The 27,209-nt window shown below is 35.2% G+C and overlaps 1 protein-coding gene across 10 annotated transcripts in view; it reads right to left on the reverse strand.

Annotated features, from left to right (window-relative positions):
• Nucleotides 1-27,209, reverse strand: part of CPEB2 (cytoplasmic polyadenylation element binding protein 2) — a 71,100-nt gene that overhangs the window by 33,925 nt on the left and 9,966 nt on the right. For 8 of the 10 annotated variants that reach the window (XM_059165210.1, XM_059165227.1, XM_059165220.1 and 5 more), the window contains 2 exons: nt 23,271-23,361; nt 6,560-6,610 (listed from right to left, as the gene is read on the reverse strand). In XM_059165210.1, coding sequence (XP_059021193.1) covers nt 6,560-6,610; nt 23,271-23,361 — 142 coding nt within the window. Of the gene's footprint in view, nt 1-6,559; nt 6,611-12,830; nt 12,850-23,270; nt 23,362-27,209 lie in introns of those variants that run through there. The other 2 variants (XM_059165245.1, XM_059165243.1) reach the window with 2 other exon arrangements.

A 27,209-nucleotide genomic window follows, 5' to 3' on the forward strand; every position in this document is an offset into this window, starting at 1 on the left:
TATTCTACTTATTTTTTGGACAAGTCTCAAATTCCAAATCCCTACATTACCAAAAATAGACTGACTGAAGATGAAGCTAAACCATGTGAAACATTTCTCATCCCCTGTCATGGAAATAACCAATCTGCTACCATTACACTAAACAATGGCATGTATACTCACTTTCCTACCAGTGTTCTTATGGAAATTTCTGGAGTATGTTCCTCTATAACTCTGATTCAGCATTAAGAAAGGTCCCCAGTGGCGCCTGGGTGGCTCAGTCCTTAGGTGTCTACCTTCAGCTCAGGTCATGATCCCAGGGTCCTGGGTTCGAGCCCTGCATTGGGTTCCCTACTCAGCAGGGGGCCTAGTTCTCCCTCTCCTGCTCCCCCTGCTTGCGTTCCCTCTCTCTCTCAAATAAATAAATAAAATCTTCAAAAAAAATTAAAAGAAAAAAAAAAACCCAGTAAGAAAAGAAAATCATTAACTTATGTTTTTATTAAAGAAGACTTACTGTTTTAAAAGATTTTATTTATTTGACAGAGAGAGAGAGAGATCACAAGTAGGCAGAGAGGTATGTAGAGAGAGAAGGGGAAGCAGGCTCCCCACTGAGCAGAGTGCGCAATGAGGGACTCTATCCCAGGACCCTGAGATCATGACCCGAGCTGAAGGTAGAGGCTTAATTAACCCTCTGAGCCACCCAGGCACCCCAAAGAAGACTTCTTTAAACAATATGCCCCTCCAAACTCAATTTAGAATATGACTAAGAAAAAACAAATGAGCGATTTTTGTGTAAAAACTGTATTTAGAATATTAAATTTTAGGTACCTAAGTTTTATAAAGCACTTTACAAAAGTACAAATCACTCAAAAGGAACTGGCTAGGGACGCCTGGGTGGCTCAGTTGGTTAAGCAGCTGCCTTTGGCTCAGGTCATGATCCCAGGGTCCGGGGATCGAGTCCCACATCGGGCTCCTTGCTCGGCGGGGAGCCTGCTTCTCCCTCTGCCTTTGCCTGCCTCTCTGTCTGCCTGTGCTCGCTCGCTCTCGCTCTCTCTCCCTCTGTCTCTGACAAAAAAAAAAAAAAAAAATTAAAAAAAAAAAAGGAACTGGCTATTAAAGAAGCATATGTAAATATATATATGTGTGTATACATATATTTGCATGTTAGAGTATATGTATTTTTCTTCATGGAGATAATAAGAAGATCTTTTCCATACAAGTGACTTTATAATTAATTTGGTCCTGGGTTATCAATAATCTTATTTAGGTTCTAATCCATAAAAATGAAATAGGATTCTGACATCCTTTTTGGTATCTTTGTGTCCTTATATATTGCCTCTTAGCTACAGCTGTGGTACATGAATTACTGCAGATGGAGGAAGAGATGGGTAAACATACTAAATTAGCTGGAAATACTTAGGTTAAAGTTCTCTTGGTGTGAAACTAAAGAAATTCTTATTTCTTGCCCTGTGAAGCCAAAACCAGGGAGAGAAATACACCCCAAATCATAGTTCTTTACAAGATCCAAAATAAATCTATTATCTAGTTCACTTACATCCATCAGCATAAAAAAGAACTGATTACGTACTCAAGTTTACTATTATGTGTATGACTTAATATAGTACATTTAGAATATCTGCCCTCAGAAACACAATTTCATTTCTGAGTAAATTTTCTTAGTTAAAAGATAAACAAAACTTCTTTCCTCCCAAAAAGCAAGCAACCTCTTGATTACAAACATGGCTGTATGTGGTTAATCACAGCAAATTTAAATTTCAAACTAACTTGCATCATCCCATACTTCTGCTGTTCTTCTTTTGAAAAACTGTATGTTCTAATAAACATATAAGCTATTTTTCCTTGGGAGAGGGGTTAGAGGAAACACAACATGATGCAAACAGAAAGAAATACTCAAATGAGACATCATTTTTAATTGGTCCTTACCACTATGAAAAACAGGGTTTTTTTTTTTTTTTTCTTTAAATTATTTATTTGAGAGATAGAGAGAGAAAACAAGCAGGGGGGAAAGAGGGAGAGGGACAAGCAGACTCCCCACTGAGCAGGGAGTCTGATATGGGGCTTGATCCCAGGACCCTGGGATCATGACCCGAGCCAAAGGCAAATGCTTAACCGATTGAGCTGCCCAGGTGCCCCAAGAGGGTGGTTTTTGTATTTTGTTCTTTCTTATTGATAATAAAATACATGAGATTTATACACTTAGAAATATAAACACTCGGGCTATCATTCTAACTTCAGATAGTATTTAACTTTTGTCCTTTAGACAGTCTACTCATTCCTACACAATGTGACTTCCCTAAAATGCTTCTGGGTGTTAAATTTGGACTCTTTACAATATTATTCAAGAGTAGTGGTCTCCACCAGTCAATTCAACTTGATTTCTAGTTAGACTGAGGAACATGATGTGTTCAGGAGCCTACCTGCAGTTATATTCCTACAACATTTTTTACTGTTATTTTTTTTTTTTTTTCTATCAACTTCATGAGACATACAGATGTGGGTTTATGCCTCTTTTTCTCTAAGTTAACAGAGGCTCAAAAGTTTTACCTGGTCTGACCTACTTCATCACCTTTACCCCATTACCTGTTTATTTCTTAAAGAAATATTTCAAAGTTTAACTGTAATGTCAATTGACCAGGAAGATAGAATCATGAAGCTTTACATTTGCCTTATCTACATAACAACTGTACTACTATTTATGTATTATTCTTTATTAAATGGACTGAAGCCTAGCACCTAGTAATAGCTTAGTAATGTCACAGATTTCTGCCAGTTCTGTGTTTTCTAAGGAATGATCTTAAATTGCAGTAGTCATGCATTTATTTTAAATATGTATTTGTGTGCCACTAAAGTCATCTTGGGTACTACAAGGGACATGGGCACCATACTTTAGGAAACACTGCCTAAGATAGTCATTTTGCTTTTGACACAAATTTTGTTCCTATTATAGCTCCTTCCAAGTGGTTCTGGTTTGGCTTCCTGCAATAATATAAAACAAACCTTCTTTGGTCACTATTTATAACTTCTTCACTTGAAAATATTGGTTAACATCTTTTAATCTTATATTCTCCAACACTTTCCTCTATTCATGGGACATGAATGTATTCTTTCAAAATCATTTTGTCACCTTTCATCATTACCCACTGCCACAGCTGTTCTAAACACTTTACATGAATGAATTTCTTCACATCTCAAAACAATCCCCCTGATGCAGGAAGCATTTTTATCTACTTCTGACATAAAGAACTGAGTTAAACTGAAGTTAGGCAAACTGTCCAAGGTCACATATCTAGTAACAGCAAAGCTAGATAATCTAGCTCCAGAGCCTGTAGTAAAAACTATGGGTTTTTTCTTTCTCTTTAAGTTCAGTTACCCAACATATAGTACACCTTTAGTTTTTGATGGTGTTCAATGATTCATTAATTGTATATAATACCCAGTGCTCATTAGATCATGGGGCCAACTACTGTTAACTATTGCTAAACCACCATAAAAAAAAATACTGATCTATAATTTATTATCAAATATTGATTTCCAAAGTCAATAATATTTGCTATGCTTGTTGGTTAAGTAATACAACTTACTTAATCAATTGCTAATAGTGAGTTTCAATCTGTAAACATATTAAAAAATAATAATTTAAAAAGTCTATGTATTGTCGGGCGCCTGGGTGGCTCAGTGGGTTAAGCCGCTGCCTTCGGCTCAGGTCATGATCTCAGGGTCCTGGGATCAAGTCCCGCATCAGGCTCTCTGCTTAGCAGGGAGCCTGCTTCCTCCTCTCTCTCTCTCTCTCTGCCTGCCTCTCTGCCTACTTGTGATCTCTCTCTGTCAAATAAACAAATAAAAAATCTTTAAAAAAAAAGTCTATATAATGAGATGCTATAATATCTGTCATCAATAATATTTGATAATAACAGTACAGGTGAGGGCTTGGTATCGATATCACTTAATTCCCATTTTTCCTAGGGAGATAATATGTTATGAATATAGTTAAATTACAAGAATTTGTAAAAGCAGCTCAAGGAAAATTTCCCCTTACTATTTATTGCTATTTGCCTATTTCTCTCTTCAATAACTTAGATGTCTATCAAAAAATTACTTAAATCCTTAATATTCAAATACCTCCTTACCCTATAAATATACCCAATGTCCTGATTCCTGCTTCCCCCTTAACAATGATCCCAAATGAGCAAAATACTTTTTTTTTTCTCTTGGATCAAACTGTCCTTACTGACTTAAACATATTTTGATGTCCTAATTTCATTATCTTTTCTCTCCCCTAGTCCCTTGCCAGAAAAAGTTCAGAATATCCAGGACAGCTTACTGTATCGAGCATGTAATGTGGCCCCAGAGTGGCAGACTATGAAGAGTGCTCACATAGTGAAAAAGCAGATTTATCCACAAGATTCAACTCCTGCCTAAAATAAAATATTCTTATGTCTACTATGTGATGAAAGTCTTCTAATCTAACATCTAGGTTGTTTAAGAAGGCTTTTCTCAAGTGATAGAACCAATTAATTTAATAATATTTAGTTTAACTATGGGGCACCTCAGTTAGGTGTCTGACTCTTGGTTTTAGCTCAGGTCATGATCTCAGGGCCCTGGGATGAGCCCTGGATGGTGCTCCTGCTCAGTAGGGGGTCTGTTTGTCCCTCTCCCTCTGTCCTCCCCCCACAGCTCATGCTCTCTCTCTCTCAGAGGTAAATAAATAAAACATTTAAAATAATAATAATAATAATGTTATTATTATTCAGTGTAGCCGAAAGTGTAAGTTGTAAAAATAGTGTAGCTTCTAAGTTCTTTGCTCCAATATAACTGATGTCTTCTATTGTGATTACAATATACTTCTGAATCGCCCTAGTGTACTATGCATAAAGAAATCTCAGGACCTCTGTGAATGATCTAACAAACTGTCTCATACAACAGCACCTTCTTAACATGGATCTTAACAGAGTATGGATCTTAACAGAGTATGAGAAATATACATATTCTATTTTTTCCACTGAATTGCCTCTTTTAAAAGTTATAATAGAAATGTGAATGAAATTTATCACATAGACTGTCCCAAAAGAAAATTATTTAAGGAAGTCAGGATAAACATATAGTTTATTGTTACCTAAACCCATCTTTACTTTATGAATCAGGTCATGAAGATAAAAATTACAACCCATTTTCAGTTTGCAAATTCAATTTCAACACTGTAAGTTTTCATAACAGATTTAGAGACCAGCTACTGAAAAGGCATGTTTTTTTTTAAATTCCATGGTAGAAAGAAGTTGACTGAAGAAGTACTAGAATGCAATTTCTAGTTAAATCTTTCTGGTCAAAGTCTATGTAAGCACTATAATTCGCTGAATTCATGCATGTGGCCTGCTGGACTGTTGAAAGGTCTAGCCCAGACATGGCCTCAGCCTAGAAAGCACAGTCAGACCCCAGAACCCTTGACAATTCAACCTCTAACCATCCTTTAAGATCCTAACATATAACCCGGTGCTTAGACTAAGCTGGCATGTGGTGGGCAATGCAATATGTAACAATCCAATTTTAAATGAACCAATCAATCACATCACCAGACACATTGCTTCTTCAGCTTTTCTCTCATTCCAAAATCCTATCTCCCTTGACAATCTCCCAGGTAGCCTGGACTTTATTCCCGCTTTCCTGTCACTATAGTCTTTACTTAGTATTAGTTCACACAGTTGAGCTTTACACTGGCCTTTTTTTTTAGACTTTGTTCCCTAACTTCACTGCCATCTGTTCTCAACAAAGCTTTAGTTAAAATAGAAGAGCCAAGCCATTCTAATTATATAATTATGTACTTTAAAGTACTATCTCTACTCTTCCTTCTTCCTACTTCCCTCTCTTTATCCACCCTCTTATTTAAAAATACCTTTGTGAAGGATATTTTCATCCTCCATGTCTACTCCCACAGTCATGGATGTGCTAAGTACTGTGATTCTGAATACAGTGTTTGTCCAACAGAAAGAAAACAAAATTTAATGAAACTTTATATATCCTGTTTCAGATTCTGGTGAAGTTCGTAGTGTAAACTTTCTAGTTAGAATAAATTAAGTCAGTGTGAGCACCATATTTGCAAAGAATCACTAGTATATTCACTCCTTGGTTAACATAAGCACCAGTACTATACTAAGTAACAAGTTCTATGTACTTTGCAAACATCATCTCATTTAATTCTCATAATAAACCCTAAGATTGTTATTCCCATTTCACAGAAGGGAAACTAAGGTTCATAGAAGTTACTGAACAAGGTCTCACCATAAACTAGAAAGCCAGTATTCAGACTCAGGACTCTCTCCAAATTCTGTGATCAACAAATTAAATCACACTGTCACAAATACACTACAATGACTGCTCTGACAGCCAGAAAACATTCAAACTCATAATTCTGCTTTCTACACAGAAACTGTAGCAGTTATAATTTATTTTTATATTTATAAAATAATTAACTTCTGTGTATGGGGAAGGTATAGAGAACCATGTCCTCAACATATTTTTTTATAAGAGTCAAATTGGAAAAATAAAATGTTTTTATAAAACTTACCATTTAACATCAACAGATTATCAGTTCCTGGATGTGGATAGCTCAATCGACCTTTAAAAAGACAAGAAAGGAAAGTCTGAAGATTATGGAGCTATTTGAAAAAGCAAAAAAAAGGCAAGAGTGATAGGGAGGAAATTACTGACAACGGTGTATTTCTTAAATTAAAAAAAAAAAGGAATTTCTTAACTCAAAACATATTAACCCAAATCATCTTTGAAATATGAAACCAAAACACAAAACACCTAACCTTAGTTCCATCATAAGAGCACAATGTGACTTAGGAGCAATGCCTAGAGAATAAAGCCTATTTGTTTTCTGAGATGTAAAAACAATGTAGGTATCCAAACTTAAAAAAGGATGGAAACATTTTTTAATATTTTCAAAACTGTTTAAAATTCTCTCCACAGCTTTCTTTGTCCAAAAATAAAATCTGAAGAAAGGGAATTTATATTCCTAACCAAAAGACAACCAAAATATTAAAATAAAAAAAAATGAGCACCAAAACTCATCACAACTTGCCATTAATTCAGTATGATTTTATATATAGTTGTATTTAAATAAGGATGTTTGTGGGCACCTGGGTGGCTCCATTGGTTAAGCAACTGCCTTCGGCTCAGGTCATGATCTCGGGATTTCGGGATCGAGTCCCACATCAGTCTCCCAGCTCTACGGGGAGTCTGCCTCCCCTTCTGATCTTCCCCCCCCTCATGCTCTCTCTCACTGTCCCTCTCTCAAATAAATAAATAAAAATCTTAAAAAACAATAAATAAGGATGTTTGATGAAAATGTCTTCAACATATTATTACAAGTGACATTGCAAATTTAACCTGTTCAGTTTATAACTAATTCAAAACAATTTTTTTTAAAGATTTTATTTATTTGACAAACAGAGATCACAAGTAGGCAGAGAAGCAGGCAGAGAGAGGAAGGGAAGCAGGCTCCCTGCTGAGCAGAGAGCCCAATGGGGGTTCGATCTCAGGATCCTGGGATCATGACCTGAGCCGAAGGCAGAGGCTTAACCCACTGAGCCACCCAGGCGCCCCAATCTAAAAAATTTTTTAAAAAGTAAAATATTAAAGCTTAAGAGCACAGTAGCCTAGTCTTTCCTTTGAGCCATTCTTCATTCAAGAGTTTTGCACTCAATACATGCAGAAATGATAGCAGTACTGCAGGCTGCTATGGAAAGTAGAAAAGGCAAGTCTGAACATACTGTGGGGCTCATTCAGCATTTCTACATCATAGTGCTTGTTTGACTGTATGCCAACATCGAGGATCATCATTATTTTTAGCCCATTAAAATAGAAGACTTTCCTCTAATGCCTGAATCTCTGATGGACTCTTAGAAAGGTCCATTAAAATCTATTGAGAAAACAACTAAAATTAAATGTCTGTGCAATGGCACATCAGTAGCTTTCAGCACAGCCCTTTAAAGACTCTGACAGTTTGGGATGAGATGCTACCAGAATAGTGACCGATAAATATCCGAATGAATCTGACATGATTAATAAGGAGTACAGATTCACCACATCTACCTCGACCACCTCAGCAAGCACTGTAAACTGTAAAGCCCTGTATCAAAATACAGACTGCCTGTTGGGGTTTTGTTTAAATTATGAAGCTAAAAAATTCAGTCATCTACCAGTGAAGGAGATAATCCAATTCTGACATTAAAATACATAAACACACACACACACACACACACACACTTCATCTGGGCTCTAATTAAACTGTGGCAGATTCAGACTCAATGTGGTGAAACAAAACAAATGCTACTGTTCTTTAAAAGACAAGTGACCACCTCTTATTTACTCCTGAATTTCATGCAGCATAGCCTCAGTTAAATTAATAAAGTCGTCATACTCTAAAAACATGCAAGTAAGTTTATTGTTGTAATACTTTAGTATGCAGTAAGAAAGAAGGCAGCATGTACAAAAGGTACAAGATACAAAGAGGGAGAAAGCAGACTTTTTCTAAACTGGACTTCAACAGCACAGAGCATTACTTTGTCTGAACTATCCAGCTTATTTTGGAAATATGCCTGTTTTTAAACATCTCGGTGCAAATGACCAAATTTAGAGAGCAATTTAAGGCCATGAAAAAGTACTGTTATTTTTGACTTGAGATTGAAAATTAAGAACCCTATGAAAGTGGTAGCCTGTATTGCTATATCCACTCTACCAAGTTCATTAAGTCTTATATACCTACAGTGTGTAAGATGCTGAGGACACAACTGTGTCTGCTTATGATGTGGTACGAAAGACAGGAACAACTTCAACAGAATCTGCCAAGTGTTAAAAGAATCATGTACAGTATGCTATATAAAAAACAAAGGCGCATTTAACCAATGAGGGACCAAGGCAAGACCTTCTAGAGAAGTAAACTAAGCAAAGCCTTAAGCTTGGCTCTGATTCAAAAGACACTCAACTTTCAACTGCCATGTATTTATCCTCCATCAGGTAGAGTGCTTGCTTTACCTATCCCAAGATACAAGTAAGAAGGCATTTTCATTGCTTATAGCCTTTTGACTTCCTGGCACTGAATGGACTTAAAAGGCATACCTTATGTATAAAATTCACAAGGTAGATACCTTTTTGCAGGATGTATATTTGTATATATGTTCCAAAATATAGTTCTCCAAATAAGAAAATCTTTCAATATAACTAATCAAATACTCCAAAACGAAATAAGCAAACTCAGATTCACTTTTCAATTATCCAATCCCTTTTCCTCTACCATAGCAAAATATCAGTATATCTTGTAACTTTTACAGTTCATTTTACCTGGGACAGTACTAAAATTACTATCACTAAGAACATGATAATTTATAGAAATAACTAAAATTTGAGAGCTTACTCTGCGCTAAGAGCTTTTCTAAGTTCTTTACAACCAATTATTTAACCCTTACAGCAATCGTGTGAATTAGGTACTATTATTTTCTATGACATAAAAGGTTACAAAATTCGCTCAAAGTTACACGGTTGGCACACAGCGCTGGTAAGACATGACCCCTGGACAGAGTGGCTCCATGCTCCTAATCACGATCTTGTAATGACTTCCTAGTTGATAAAATAATACAGAGGAAAGTATGTATGGTTGGTCATAGGGCAAATTGTTATCCTAAATGCATTAAAAGTATTCAGAGAGTGACTATGTAGTGTATGATAACTTATCCTTTAACACAGAAAAAAAATCACATTGCTGTAAAACCAGTTTCTCCCTATTATCTAAAAGCCCTGTGGAACAGAGACTGCCAGTTGTACACTAACTGCTGTACATGTCAATAATAGGAACCCCAAATTCTACCGAGGCTCAGGGATGCCCAAAGTTAAAAAACTACATTTTTCAGACTCCCTTGTAGTTAAAGCATGCCATGAGAGTAAGACCTAGCCAATGGGATGTAAAACAAAACTGGTGTATACTGTTTTTAGGAAGTATCCCTAAAAGGGAAGATCCTCCCTTCCCTTTCCCTTTTTTTTCTGCCTGCTGGGATGCAGATGTGATGGCTAACCTGAATCAGCAATACTCATTATGAAGCTGCAGCTGGGTGGTAAGGACAGCAGAACACAAAGACAGGTGCTTAGATGCAAGAACATCACGCTACTTCTATGGGTGTTATATTTTTGTAAGAGAAAGAGACTATCTTGTTTAAGCTACTTATGTGCTTTCTGTTGTCCCAGAAGAACCTACCCTTCCAAATAAAGCCCTCTAGTCTAAATTTATGCAAACTGAATTTTAGATAACCAAGTTATTATTTATTATTGTGAAAATATGATATAATAGTTTCATGATGGTTTTAATATATCTATTAATTAATGGATATATCCTACTCTTAGTACTTCTTTCACATTGATACTATGAAACTTAAAAATAGATACTTTTGGAAAATATATATTTATTCTTAGGTGTCAGTGAGTAACTACAGGACCTATGCTATCTTAAAATTTGTCTTGTTAGTCTACTATGGTTTTAATTATCTGTATAATATATAAATGAGAGGAAATTCATGTTGGCCATTTAAAATGTATATTCAAGCAACAAAAAAATACAGAAATATGACAACTGCATCCAATTTATCACTTATATAGATGAATTACCATTACTAAAACGTAAAGCAAAGCATTATTTAAAGACATGCAGTAACTTAAGCCAGCATTAAAGACTATTTCATATATATTTAAGTTCCTTCTCCAAATTACCTACCTACTCTCAATTAAAAAACTTAGAAAATAGAGATGATAAAATAATACACCACTTCTCTTAGGATTTAAACATACTTTCACAACTGGAGAAATGTGAATTAGAAAGGATAAAATGAAGCAATCACTTCTTAACATCTCTTAATGTTTATGTAGGCTCAAGTTGAAAGCCCAGTAACAAGCGAGCTCTAGTACCCTATTTGCTAAAGCATCGTATTTCCCTTTCCAGGTACCATATACTCTTGGTTTGTTCTCACTAGCTACTCCTGAAATCCTCTTTGCTGTCTTCCTCCTCAACTTTTAAACACCAAGGGCCAGTATTCACTAATGGGACTTCGCTTTCTACACCGCCTCCCTTAGTGATGTTATATACTACCAAAGCTTCATACATCATTATCTAAGCAGATGACTCCCACAATTATATCTCCAACTGCAACCTTTCACCCCATACTTTTCCAGAGTAGCATAGAGCACTGTCTTCCTTCCATATGGATGCTCACCCCCAAACCCTGGGTTACCTCTACACTTCATTCTATGTAATCTGTGTACAAATCCATCAACAAATCCTGACTGCTCTATTATAAACACAGACCTGGATTTTACTGCTCTTCATCAGCTCCTACTTGGTTTCCCAAGCCCACATCATTCTTATCTCTTCACAGAGTACTAGAATAACCTGACAGTCTAGTCTCCATTCAGCAGACCCTATGATACCTTTAAAATCTAAATGAGTTCATGTACTTCTATTGCTCAGAATACTCCCATGCTGGCCCCTCATCCTCTACTATTCTAACCACACTGGCCTCTCAGCTATTACTCAAACTTGCTAGGCATATTCCCATTCCAGGATCTATTTCCTCTTCTACTTAAAAAGCATTTGCCCAGATATGATGAAAGCTGTACCTCTCCCTTCATTCAGGTGTTTTAAAAGATGCTGTCAGAGAACATTTTAAAATAGCAGCTTCTTTTGCTATCCCTTGACACTATATTTTTTTTCTTCGTAGCACTGGCTCTTTTTGTCTCCATCCTTCATTAAAACTGAAGATCCATAAAGAGAGGACTTCTTTTTTATTCTCTACTGTATCTCTAACATCTAAAACAAAGTCTAGTACATAACAGGCCCTTAAGTATTTGTTAAATGGTTGAATGAAATATCTCATTGTATTATGTAACCCATGAGCTCAGTCAAAAGCTTAGTACTAAGTATGTGTTTGTAGGTGGGGCATGGAAGGATGTTCTCTCAATAAATGGAAAAATTATACAATTAAGTTTTTATTAGTTTATTTTTCTAAACTCCTTAAGAATGAGGAGAGGGAGAAAGATAAGTCTTGCTTTTTGCTCCATCAAGATAGACTTCTCCCTTCTCCACAAATAATTTTCTTTAAAGAATACATCTAAAACATGACCTCCAAAGTTCCAATATTCACAGTTAATGATGCCAACTCATTCCTATTCAGTGGTGATAAAATTACTAAAGAACAATGTCACGCATTCTGCCAACTCCTTTTAACAACAAAAAAATTAAATTACATATTAGAATCATAAAGATACTAAGGTAGAATTAATATTAAACCAAATAATGAGAGGCAGTATAGTACAAAGGTTAAAGCACAAACTCAAGAGTCCAACCATTTAGTAGCACTGAAACTTGGACAATTATTGTTAGTAAGCCACCAGAGTCACCCAACTGTAAAATAAGAGTAAATATGTACATCTTAGCTGATGCACATATTTAAAGTATAACCACAAAAGAATGACATATATTAATACCTACATATAGAATCCTCAGGCCAATGTTTGGCATGTATCAAGTATTCAATATGTGATATGCATCATGTTTTACATTACGTGTGTATATGTGTGTGTTTATTATACACATGAACAAGTTATACAAATGAAAATATCAAATATTTCCTTCTTACATGCTTTAAATATAACACTATTTCCGCTAGTTTAGTCATCTCTTCTAATATTTCTTCATTTTCTACATTTTACCTGTATTTCCAAATCTAGTTAGAAAGAAAATGGTTCACAGAAGTCTGGTAAAATCCACTTAGAATGTGGTCATTACCAACCTTGAATAACTCCAATCTCTGTTCAGATCCAAGGGGCAGGACAGTCATTCCTGACCTCATTCCCAAATCTCAATGCATGCCTCATAAAAGCCTAAGAATAAGATCATACAAATGCAGAAAAGACCCTTAGATCCAAAGTACCAGATCCCAAGAGAGCAAAAGAATCATTCCTTAATAAAAGCCACCAATCTAAGCGAGTTTTCAGGAAAATTAATCTAGTTAACTCTTAAAGCAGGGTCCCAACATAAATTTTTTTTACTGAATTATTTACAACTTTTAAAACTTTTATTGAATCAATACTAGAAAACATACTAAAAAACACTAAGGAATACCAAGTATCAAAAACTTGTTTCAAGTAAAGTATAACCGCAAAAGATTGACAATAACAAAAGCCTAAACTTAAATTATTAATCATGTGCTAAGATAATGTATCACCATAAAGTTATTATAATAAAACAATTAAGATATATGTAATTAATATTAAAATCAAGTTGAACTAACTAATGGTTGCAAAACTTTAAATTGTGACATTTTCATAAATGAGAATAATATTAAGAATAACAAATGGGCAATCAAGCATTGCTAGTGGCAGTATAAAATGGCATAAAACTTAAAGTTTTATGTTAAACTTAAAGTTGGCAATATATGTCTCTAGAGCATCAAAAACAAACATATGAAGTATATTTTTGGAAATAAAAACAGAAAAAGCTCACTGATTTTTATTTAAAAATTTGAAATACCTAAATTTCCAATTGTAGGGGAATGGTTACACAAACTACTTTAAATGCATATAAATACTTTTTTAAAAAGTCCTAAATAAATACTGATGAAGAGTAAGAACTACTATAGAAAAATGTTTAATCATTCAACCAATAATTTATTTGGCCCTTTCTATTTTTTTGGCACTATAATTAATGCTGATTCAAGATACAGAAAAAACAGAGGTGTTCATGGCTCCCATGACACAGTATCATGTGAGAGATATGTACACTGAAAAAAAGCGAATGAATCAAGTATGAGCAAGGTACTCCATTTAAAAAGGAGTATGATTAACAATCTTTTACAGAGTAATCCACTAATGATTATAGAGGGTTAGGGAGGCTTCACTAAAGAAAAGGTAGACTAGGGATTATAGAGATTTCCAAAAGAACATGGTGGTCTGAATGCATGTGTGCATCTTTGTTTCTTTCTGAAGTCCCTAAAATGATAGTACAGAAGTTTTAAAGAGGCATAACTTCATCAGGACAAAAAAAATGAGACAGGATCACAGAAGAATTGTCAATAAATTTTTGGAAACTGTGAACATGAATGGTTGAGTGGTCACCTGCCTTTGTAAACCAGAAATCACTGACAACACTGAAACCTCAATTGGTGTGAATATGGGAAAACTACCCAGAAACAAGCTGTTTACTGTAACAGATAGCTGGAAAGATTCAGAAATAAGAAGCTCTAGTTCTCACTGACAGTAGATGTGCAGTAGAGAATCAGAGAAATGCACAGACCCCCTCTTCGGCTTTCCTAAGGCAGCTAGAAATCAGATCTCTAACTCCTAGGCAGAAGAATGGAAGACATATATCCAGTGTTCACGTCCTGAACCCAAAGAAAAGACCTAAATACAGACTTGGTGACAGTATTACTTTGTTGGCTTATAGCAATGCTTACTAGTTTATAAACCCCAGCTACATACACAGAGCTTCCAATCAACATTTTTGTGTCTTATCTTTAAAAATGAACAGACAGGAAAGGATCATAATAAGATATCTGATGAACACCTCCAGCAGGAGTAGAAGAACAAAACCAAACAAAAAGAAAAGAGGAACTCAGAAGTATAAATGCAAGGAAATGGAAAAATAATCTTCAGAAACTGCAATATAGTGTTCAAGGACAAGCATACCAGAGAAAAGTTCTGTGAAAAGTTCTGTGAATTTTTTTAAAGAGGGTCTTAGAAGTTCTTCAGAGAAAAGTTTTGAAATGCAAAACAACAAAAGGGCTGAAGAATAACAAATGAGGAAATGTCTTCAAAAGCAAAACAAAAGATAAAACAATGAGAAACAGAAAAGCCGAGGAGTATAGGAAGTTTACAGGAACAGTAATTCCTGAAAGAGAAATACTAAAAATACAAGGGAAGAAATTATCAAAAATACCAAAAATGTCCAAGTACTGAAAGAAACGAATCTCCAAATTAAAACGATCCAGAGACTGGGGTCCCTGGGTGGCTCAGTGGGTTAAGCCTCTGCCTTTGGCTCAGGTCACGATCTCAGGGTTCTGGGATCCAGTCCCACATCAGCTCTCTGCTAAGCAGGAAGTCTGCTTCCCCTCCACCCCCACCTGCCTCTCTGTCTCCTTGTGAGTTCTCTGTCAAATAAATAAATAAAATATTTAAAAAGAAAATAAAAAGACCCAATGAGGGGTGCCTGGTGGCTCAGTGGGTTAAGCATCTGCCTTCGCTCAAGTCATGATCCTAGGGTCCTGGATGGAGCCCCAGGTCTATGGGCTTCCTGCTCAGCAGGGAGCTGCTTCTCACTTGTCCTCTGCCCCTCCCAGCCTTGTGTGCCTGCTCTTACTCTCAAATTAAAAAAAAAAAAAAAAAAATCTTAAAAAAGAAAAAAAAAAAAAGACCCAATGGATGTGCAGTGAAGGAAATAAAAAAATGGAAGGAAGGAAGAAAGAAAAGCAGGCAGGCAGGCAGTCTCCCTCCCCTGCACACTGAACGATCCATATATCATTATTATGAAATTTCAGAACCAAAGACATAAAAATATCTTAAAAGCTTCCAGAAAGAAAGACAAAAAATTTAAAAACACAAAATAAGGCAATCAGTCATACTTAAGAATGGTAATACACTTATAGTAACCATGTAAGATAAAAGACAATGAGGTCACATTTTCAATATTCTCACTCAATTACCAATATATAGCTCCACATCAGCCTATCGTCTTACATAGTACAATAAACATATTTTTATAGATAAGAGATATAAAATGTATGTCCCACCAGAAGGAATACTGTAAAAAAGGCCCAATAAAACAAAAGTATAGAGCATTAAAAAAAGGCTATGGAGATCATGACAGCGATTCCAGAGGAAAAAGGAACTCCTAATGTTATGAAGTCCCACAGTGACAGTTATGAAAGGCTGCAAGATGGATGCCTTCAATGGCAGGAAAATTAAGAAAATAAAATCAATCTAAGATTATTTGAGGCTTTCAGATATATTGAAAGAAGCTTCAAGGTTCTATTGATAAATTTTGGGATGAATTAGTGACAAGTACTTTCATAACAAAGCAATCAAACCAAAAGAGACAATTATTAATTCCAGGAGAAAGATATAAGGGGGAAAAAGTTACATTATGATCAAAACATATGAGGTTCATCTATGAGTATTTGCACTGTCATCCCAATATACCTCCTAATTTAAACCAAAATGGTCCATAATCATTTTGAGAGGACGGAGCAGGTCAAGTGTTGGGGGATAGGCAAGCCAAAGTACAGAGTCAACAAATAATACCTAAATTGTAGATTTTTATAAACCTAAGCATATTAATTACGAATAATTACAGGAAGCATCCATTAAAAAAAGTTGAAAGTAGCCACCTCTAAGGAATGGGAATCTGTAGCAAATAGAGAAAAGACAATGACTTCTATTTTTCGTTATATAAGCCTTATGGTACTACTTGACTTTTTAACCTAGGTACTTGTATTTTTTAAACCAATTTTTAAAAAAATTAACCAGGTTTGAGGACTGATAAGGATTTGATTATTGCAAGTAGTTTAAGTTTATATGTAGAAAACAAAAAGAGTAGAAAAATTATATACCAAATTATCAAACATGGTTATTTTAGTTTGTGGAAATAACTGATGATTGAAAAAAATTTTTTTCCAGTTTTCCCAGATTTTCTTTAATGAACATGTGTTACTTTTTTGTAATAAGAAAGCGAACATTTAAAAAAGATAAAGTCCTATACTCTGGAGGGAAAACCTTCGCTAGAGAGTCTCAGATGCCCTTCAAATACTATAAGCAATTAAAATCCATAAGCCCAATTATCTCAAGTACTCACTTTTATCATGACAAATTCTATATAAAATATATTTCTTGTATTGTTTCCAATTCAAAAGTAAAGTTATAAGCCCATAATAAAGTCCTAATGAAGATTTGTGGTAAAAACATGCTTTTAGTAAACCCGTATATGCTCTGAATAAATGACTCTAATTTTTAGAAAAATGCACTGTGGTTTCTGATGGGTTTTAGTTTAAAAACAAAACAAAACAAAACAAAACAAAACTGCAGGTTGTTGTAACTAAAATTGTTTAAATAGTCAAAACTGCCTGGAAGAAATAACAACTCAACTATGTTTTCAAATTTAATAATACTGTTGCTAATTATATAAAAATAATATTGTTGCTAATTACCTACTGTTGCAACTACCTGAGAAGAAATATAAATAAAACTTAAAACTCTCTTTTCAGGATGCCATACTTCAAGTAAGTTTTCTAAAACAAGAACTTTTACAAACACATTTTCACAATTTCCTTCTCAATCTGCAGGCATTCTCACTGACTACAAAGATAAAATCTTGAAAATTATACTTTTCATAAGATGAATTAAATCCTGAGTAGCTGGATGATAAAATATTATGATTATCAGGCATATGACAATAGTGATCATCTTAAAGTCAAAATAATTTAACAAAATGTACACAGTTTCTATATAAATGATTTATTTCAAAGTTGTTAATGACTTTTTTCTTATCAAAGATCTGTGGTCTACAGGAAAACTAAAAAGCACGGGGGAAAGAATATGTAAATTTGACTCCTTTTTAGAATAAAAGGAAAGATTTTCTTTAAAGACTGAAAGGACATACAGTAATCCCTCGCCTTTTTTTGAAGATATTTTGTTATACATGATTTTCATTTATACTTTCTAGCACTTATGAAAATTCTGACTACAGTAAACACAAGTGGGCTGACAAAAAATAAAATTAGATTTTATTTCTGAGAGATGCATTCCTCTCTCTACCAGAGGATCAGTGAGGTCAGTGTATGAGGAACATAAGAGAACAGATATAACTGCTTGGGCATATATACTACTAGTATAAGTTTTATTTTGCTTTGTTGTATTTTAGTATCATGAAAGCTTTTACAACTTTTCATAGTCATTGATCTCTCTGATCTTGTTCCCCTATTCCAGAGTTTCTCCAAGTGTGCTATTTATACAACGTGGAGTGCACAGTCTCTTGGAGTAGGGTCCTGAAACCTGCCTAATAAATACGCTCTTAGAGTTTCAGAATCTCTGCCCCGCTTCAAAGTTAAGTTCTAAAATGTAAATTCTCACACCGCAGACTTTTAGAAATATATACAAGTTACTCTGTGACTTTGTACTTCAAATTTACATTAAGGCCAGCTGAAGAAAATCAGAGGGAAATGAACAATAGAAGAAAAGAGGCAAGAATTTATTTGATACTACGGCAACCACTTATTGCCTAATACAGAAGTAATTCCTTATTTTCTCAGAAGTTATCTTCCTTAAAATAGCAGAGATTCTACTTCAGGAGTCTTGGAAAACAAAAGTTTAGCAGTCAAGTAATAAAATATGATGCTGACCACACAAAAATACATAGTAAACAAAAAGTTTTAAAGGCATCCACTTTTAAACATGTATTGGCATAAGATCATATTCAATCCATTTACCTGAATTCCTTTAGATTGTTCAGGGAACATTGGTAAAGTCACTGTGACTTGCTAAAACAGATCTTTCTAAGAACTCTTACATCACGGTTTTCAATTTTTTTTTTTTTTTAGTTGAAATTAAATTTTTTTGTTTACTCTTACACTTTTGGGGGGTATGCAGTTTTTGGTAAAAATGCTTACACAGTAAGACCTTTTTGCAAATTGCTGAGGGCAGGGAGGGAAGAGAGTTTAACAATAATCACTGTCTTGTTCTTTTGCTTAAAGCACAATGAACTGACCCACACATACATAAAAAGATCACAGATCATCTAACATAGGTATTCAAATACAAAACTGCAATATCACAAAGCATGATTTACTTTAACCATAAAAGAATACATATTTGTTCTTCCTTTGAAAGGAAAAATATTTGCCAAGAATGAAGACAGTCATCAGAAAACCGGATGTTAATGGCAAGAAACCACTGCAAAATGAATAAAACTGATCATAGACTGGTGTGTTAGTGTTCCTGATCTGGAGCAAAAGAAGGCACGTGTTCCCTAAGGCTGGCTGAGCAGTTACATCCCATCAGCATTGGGCAGCCCTCAAGCTATGCCAGGACTTGTCTGCTTTCAGTTCCTCCAAAGTGACAAGCTCTTCCATGATCCCTGGCCCCTCTGTCTAGTTGACACTTTCCCCAATATTTTTTCATCTTTGTGCTGGCTGTTCAAGCTTCAGGTCTTAGCTTACTTTACTCCAAAGATAAATTAAATACTCCCCTCCCCTTACATATTACCTCCCCAAGCACCTTATCATCTCACTCCACAGCATTTCTAACACTCTGTGGTTAGAAGCATGGATTTTATGTATATAGATATTATATAAGTATATTACATGTATGTATGTATATTATACATATGATAAGGTCCCTCTTTCCCTAGCAGGCTATAAATCCCACAAGAACAGATTCTATGTATGTCTTACACAATTACAGCGCCAAGGTCTTGGACCCTGCCTGGTATAAAAGTGAACACACTTAGTGGAAGAAGTGCATCCAGAACTCCCATCTTTGTCTGCTGTCTCTTCACACCTGTAGAGCCACAATGACATAAGACCCTTCCTACCTGCTATGTTAAACCACAAAACCTTAACATCAAACAATGGAGGTTTCCCTACTGACCTGTAAAAATCACTTGAGGGTGGGAAAATGGAAACAAGCTTTAGAGAAGTATTTGGGGCTGCAGTGTGGTTGGGAGGACCCTTTGTTAGTTCTATCAGTCAATTCTCAGGCCAGTAACTTGCCAGACTTCCTTGGGATTCCAGAGAGCTGCCTCCTTTCAGCTGACACTAAATCTTACCTTGAGTAGTTTTTTCCAATGCAAATTTATAGTTTCTGCCTTTCATCTCTGTGGAAGCCAGCCTCCATGTTGGCCTCAATGACTGATACTTGCCTCCCAGTATTCACATCTCTGGAGTAGCAGAACCCTCCCCAGTTGAGCAGGGATGGCCTATGTAGCTATTAGGATGTCATGGAAATCATGGTATGAAACTTCTGAAGCTAGGTCATAGAAGACATTGGGACATTCACTTTGAGCTTTACCTTTGCTCTGGGGGATCCAGCAAATACACTGTGAGGACACTCCAGAAGTCCCATGGAAGGGTCCACATGGTGAGCAACTGAGTTCTCCTGCCAATGGCCTGGGTTAATTTGCCAGCCACATGAGTGAGCCACCCTGGAAAAGGAACTCCCAGCCCCATTCAAGGCTCCACATGACTGCTACCTCAGAAGATGCTCAGCCAGAACCAAGCAACTAATTTAACTCCAAAATTCTAACCTACAGAAATCATGTGATATAATAAATGTTTATTGTTGTTTTAAGCTGCTAAAGTTAGGGGTAACTTGTTATACAAATTATACATAATACATAACAATATAAACTCTCAGCACTTAAGTTCCTGTGGAAAATATTCTATATGAAAATTTTCTAGAAACTTTTATCATTAATAGAAAGGGAAAGAAGAAATTTAAAAAATTTACCCTAAACTCCCTTTTTCCTTTCCCTTAGGTCCCATAAGGAAGACAAAGCAAATGGCAGACTCTCTGAAAACATTTAAAAAGGATAAAATAAGATTCATTCCTTTTTTCTTTCTGAAAAAAAGAAAAGAAAAGAAAAGGACTTTTCTTGCATTAAACAGAAGACAGAATTTTCTGAAAAGAGTGAAAGATGAGACAGAAGAGATGGGACAGAGGCTGAAGTGCTGTCCTGAAGATGAGGTATGGAGAAAAGCAGAAAGTTCAGAGACTGGCTGCTTCTGTTTTGTCACAACCTCGCTTTAAGCAGAGTTTACTGAGGTCCCTCCCAAAGAAAATAGGCAATGATCAGAATATGAGGAGGAAGATATACAATAGGATATCCTAGAAGGCAGTGAAATCTGTACTAATAAAGAAAAATACGTAGCAGCACTTGGGTTTCAGGATCACTTTATGATGGCAATATGCAGAAGTCTTATTTCTATTTCTATGTAGAGAAGATGCCTCAATTTTTAATTTTTTTTTCTCTTTTAATTCCCTCCCATAATAAGTGTGGAACGTAAGATACTGCAATTAGAAACAGAGATTTGGGGGCGCCTCGGTGGCTCATTGGGTTAAAGCCTCTGATTTCAGGTAGGGTCATGCTGCCAGGGTCCTGGGATTGAGCCCCTGCTTCGACTCTGTGCTCAGGAGGGAGCCTGTTTCCCTTCCTCTCTCTCTGGCCTATATGCCTACTTTTGATCTCTGTCTGTCAAATAAATAAATTAAATTAAATTAAATTAAAAAAAAAGAAAGAAAGAAACAGATTTGTTACCATAATTCCAAAAGGTGGTACTGACCACATTTTCTCCCTTCCCATGGCCAAAGATAATTTTCCTAACAAAAGAGTTCTGAATACATTTGAGATTTTTTTTTTTTAATTATTAAATTCCTCTTAGCCTTAGGCTGCTGCCATTTTCTTTTCAAAGTCTTCTAGGTTTCTCTCCAGTTTTATTATAACACAGACTTTAGAAAAAAAGAAAACCTGAGATAATTCTCCAGCAGAGAATGTTTTCTCTTAACATCTTCAAAAGACCTTTTTAAAGGACTAGGAGAAACAACAATGAGAAATGTTTCATTATTCACTGGTAACAGTTAATAATGACTTTATCTTGTAGAAGAATTTCTAAGAGTTTTCTTTCTAGATAGGCCAAAGAAATAAATAGATAAACTTCTTTGTAATCATAAACTGCTGGATTCTATTATTAAACAGAGGATCTAACTAGAACTGTCAGAGCAACAGTGAAAGAGAACAAGACTTCAGTATACAGATACTAAAAAATTTGGATTGGGTTTTGATTAGAAGCCCCCCAGATCCCCACAAAAACCCAAAGTATAATAGTCTTTATTAGTTTGGGAGAATTACCATTGCCAAACACTGTTAACAATCACTAACCTCTTGAGCTTTTCAAGCTCCTTAAAAATAAAGGAATTACAAAAGACAGGAAATGGCTTTATAAACAAAATCCAGAAACACAACAAAATGTTTAGATATCTGATCAGTATTACCAACACAGCCTTGAGAAACCACCTTGCTTTGGCGCGCCTGGGTGGCTCAGTGGGTAAAGCCTCTGCCTTCGGCTTGGGTCAAGATCCCAGGATTTGGGATAGAGCCCCACATTGTGCTCTCTGCTCAGCAGGGAGCCTGCTTCCTCCTCTCTCTCCCTCTCTCTCTCTCTCTTTCTGCCTACCTCTCTGTCTACTTGCAATCTCTGTCAAATAAATAAAATCTTTAAAAAAAAAAAAAGAAGAAGAAGATACCACCTTGCTGCCAACACTTAAGTTCTATAATTTTAGGCTAAATCTTTCAAGGAATTCTTACTTGGCTTTATAGAACTAAAAATGTGGAAAAAATTACCAAGTAGCCTATGGTTTTGATTCACTGAGAGATGCTGAGCCAGAACCAACCAGTTAGGCTGCTCCTGAGTTCCTGACCCACAGAACTGTGTGAAGTAATAAATGTTTGTTGTTATTTTAAGCTGCTAAATTTTGGGATAATTTATTATGCAGCAATCTCTTATCATCCAAGTAAGTGCACAGTTTGCCAAATTTTCACCATGAATATAAAAGGCAACGGATATATTATACAAAGAAATATAAAATAATTAGTAACATGCAATATACAAATGAAAACATGTATATTAATGAAATATTGTCAGATACAGTTAACAATAAGACTAATACTGTAAGATCGGTGGAGCTGATTCTTTTTCCTAATCTGCCTCAAGTTTTATGAAACCCTCAGAGAAGCTACTACAAAAGATCCCACTTTAAAGCCCTATGACAGTAGAAGAAAAATGGAGAAACGAAGTTAACTCAGAGCAATTATAGGTTGGAATCACTGCAAATTGTAAATTCAAGTATTATAAGGATTTTTAAAAAATTTCTATATTTGATAGAGTTCTAGAAAAGTGACTATACCAAACACTTAGATCCTCCAGAAAACTGCAAAATATCTCTAAATAGTGGCTTTTTCTTAGATAACAAGTCAGGAGACACGGGCTTACATTTCTCTCTGCATAAATCAGCATAAATCTAAATAAGCTACAAAGGAAAAAGTAGGACATTTCACAAAGGTTTTTATTAACAGACATAATAGAATCTTATAGATGACATAGGTGCTACTTAGTGCTAAAAACATATAAACAAAGGTGAGATAAACACAATTCAGTGCATGATATAAGAAATAAAAAAAAGTCACCTACCCTTAAGAGGATCATGTTCTGCTCTCATAATATCAATAAGGGAATTCTCCAAAGAGTGCATGTTCAAACTGTCATACATTCTACTTCGATCCTAGAAGAGAAAAAAAAAAAAAAGACTCAATATGATGTATAAAGCTATTTTAAAAACTGGTGATAAATATACCATCTAAACCTCCTTACATAAAATAGGACATCTGATTAATATAATATTACTAATCACTTACATTCCAAGATAATACCAATAACTAAGGATCCCATGAGTTATTCTATCTCTTGTATTGGAGAATATTCCATTTACTATATTCATCTCAAAAAAACACACATCAAGAGTAATCTTATTTCACTGGAAGCATTAATAGAGTAAAATATATTCTATTGTTACCTCAACTTATAAAGATTGCCGAAATGTTATACACAAAGCATTTTTAGTTGTTATTTAACTTCTAAGCTTTTCTCATATATCTAGGAAGACACCAGCATTTAAAAAATAAATAGTTCAGGGGAAAGGAATTAATCCCATAATGGCACCATACTTTAAATATCTATCAAACAGTGTACATTACTTGACTAGTCAGAATTTCACAATAATACATAAACATCCCATACAGTTAATATCAAAAGCATGAACTACTATCAGAACAAAGACTAACACCTTGAATACTTATATCCAAATCTTGCTCCCTGAAGTCCTCACATATTGGTCTCTGCATTTCTAAATCTTCTTTTCCTCCACACCCTGCAAAGAAGGCAGGGATGGAGGGAAGAGAGTGGAAAGTAGTCTCATCTCAACAAGTTTCCTACCTCAAGTTCCAGAACAAAGTCTTTTTGTAGATGGAGGTCTTGTTTGCTGTATGTTAAATCTGTCAATCTACTTACCAGAAGGAATTTGATTCTTTAATGCCTATTAATTTATACTGTTTTTCTGCCCAAGACATCCTCAATGTACTTGAACAAATATACATGGGGAACTACCACAGCAAGCTCTGGCCCAGGCCCCTTAAATCATCAAAATGTCAGTGATGACTCCCACCCACTTAAATGTGTGTTGGTGTTTGTACAAGTGTTTGTACATGAAAGAGAGGAAGGGCAGGCCATTTCTAACTCTCAAAAAATGTTTGATACTTAAAAAGAAAATGGAAGAGTAAGAAAAATGGGGGAAAATAGTCTCTACAGAAATCATAATTAGGCACTTCTTAGCCCCAGTCTGTGAACTTCAAGAATAACCATGAAATCTCTGAGATTATATATAATATTCTGTATGGGTGTGTGCACATTTTTTTTCCCCTGAAGAAAAGGGCTTCATCAGTTTTCTATAGGAGTCCATAATCCAGAGACGATTCAGAGTCAGTCTTTTAAGGAAGCTAAAGAAAAACATAAAAAGTTTTTCCTGAAAATATGTTGATTTATTTGCTCCATCAAGCAGAGTAAATGAATCAGGGCTGTGAGCATTTAAAGCCAGGGGGCCAGAATCAGTGTTGTAGACTAAACAAATTGTTGTTGGAATTTAGAAGTGTGCAAAGTAATACTAAAATGGTAGACTGCTAGACCAGTTGCTCTTACTCCAGCTTTATCACCATACAGCTGTATTGGTACTCCTTACTTTATTTTTACATCACTAACAATGACTTTGCTTGGTGGGGGAGGCACAGAGAATCACTGAACTAGAATATGGTTCTCTCACTTGAACATGCTTCAGAATCATCTGGAAGGGTTGCAAAACACACAGATCGCTGGAACCCAGATTTCTGGGACTCTGTTCAGAGTCTGAAATTCAGCAGGTTGAGAGTGGCCCCTGAAAATCTGTATTTACAATAGGTTCCCAGGTGATACTTAAGATATCTAGTCCAGCGATAATACTTTAAGAAGTGCAGAGCCTCTTGATCTTGAGTAAGCTACTAAATCTTTATAGGCTCTGTTCCATCTTTTCGAAAAGAAAAAAAAAAAAAAACTGTTTCAGACTAGACAATGCCTAAATTCCACCTTAAAAATACAGAAAAGCAGGGACGCCTGGGTGGCTCAGTTGGTTAAGCGGCTGCCTTCAGCTCAGGTCATGATCCAAGCATCCTGGGATCCAGTCCCACATCGGGCTCCTTGCTTGGCAGGGAGTCTGCTTCTCCCTCTGCCTGCCACTCTGTCTGCCTGTGCTTGCTCTCGCTTCTCTCTATATGACATATAAACAAATAAAATCTTAAAAAAAAAAATACAGAAAAGCAAAAGACTCAAAGTACTATGTAATAAATGAAATAAAGAAGAGAAGACAGCATGGCCCTTGGGCAAAAATGACATACAATTTTAGTAATTCAAATATTTCCATTTCAGTGCTTCCACTATATTATGTTCGTAACTAATTTGTTGATTTCCCTGCCTTACCAACTAAACTAAGTTAATTAGAAGTAGGGACCTTCTAATCATGGAATATAGCTAGCTCTCAAATGTTTATTGAATGAGTAGTACTTTATCTCTACTATAAAAACTTTGCAAATTGAAGTTGAGCTCTGTGAGGGCAAAGACAGTTTAGGACCAGTATGTCTTCTTAGAATTCTCCATGGAATAGGTACTTAGATGTTAACTGACAAAACTAAGGCAAGATATATTAAAACATATTTAAAATATGATTAAAAAATGTAAGCTATCATGATAAAAATTATATATATAATTAACTAAAAAACCCCTCAGGTACTACAGGTTCTAAGATATATTAGAAATACTTTATATTCTATTTACCTTAAATTCTTGCAAAGAAAACATGTATGGTTCAGGGGTGTCTTCTCAGGCTGCTGTTTTTTGAATGGAATCAGACTATACCCCATCACAGTGGACCTATGAACTTAATTAATGGTAAGTATTACCATTATACTTAACATAACGTAACATAACAAATGATGTTATGTTTCTCACGCCTTTTTTTTTTCCTGTTCACACACTAATTCCATTCAAGTAGTGTGATCTTGCTTTAGAGCAAAATTTAAAGTAAAATTAATGAAGTAACTCCATATTTAAAGCAATATTTAGGCTAAGAAGGGAAATATATAAGCAAACTATTCAATAAATATTGGTGACCACTAGGTAACCAAGACACAGTGGTTATTCAAAAAATCTGCATGTATATATAGCTTTAGCTTTAATGTCTACATCCAACTCATAAGGAGTGTGATGCCCACTTCCTAAGGCCTCTTATTTTCCCTTGCATTTCAAGACTCTCATCATGAATCACACTCCTGCTTTAGCAAAGAAAATAACATTAAGCTATTATAAAACTATAAGCTTATTTATACTTGGGGAGCATCAGCTACATCCCACATGATTTTTAAAGCACTGAACACAAAATAGCCTTAAGCAGGCAAACAGTGCATGACAACTCAAAATCACTTTCTAGATTTAATGAAACCCTATAGGCTCATTTTCAAAAGGTATAGATAATTCCACTGAATAAAGTATGGGGATTAGAACATAACTTCTGGGAAAAAAACAACAACAAAGCAAATCTGATTACAAAACAAATAAGGCTATTAGAAAAATTTGTCTTCACACAAACTGCCACTGGTTTAAAAACTAAATGTAAATCCTGTAACTATTTTAAGGTAAACATAAGTACACCAAACTGATTAGCACACATATGGAAAATCATTGCAATGTAACTTATATCTATTACTACATGACTATTTGAAAACAGCCAAGTTGTTTCACAAAAGTAAGAATCTCTGTGAGGTAGTTTACCCCAATCTATTTAAAATATGAAAATTATCTGGCAAAGAATCAACTTAAATGGGTTTTCAGAAACTGAGATTACAGAATCCCACAGCAGTGAGCAGGCAAAATTGAAGAAAACATTTTTGGGAAAACTACAATCTATTATAATATTTTATTACTCTCATAAACCCAGACATTTGCCATAAAGACTTAGAGAAGCAACAATACAGTCCCTGAAAGACTGAAAAT

Source organism: Mustela lutreola, chromosome 1 (assembly GCF_030435805.1).
Source record: "Mustela lutreola isolate mMusLut2 chromosome 1, mMusLut2.pri, whole genome shotgun sequence".
Classification (NCBI taxonomy): domain Eukaryota; kingdom Metazoa; phylum Chordata; class Mammalia; order Carnivora; family Mustelidae; genus Mustela; species Mustela lutreola.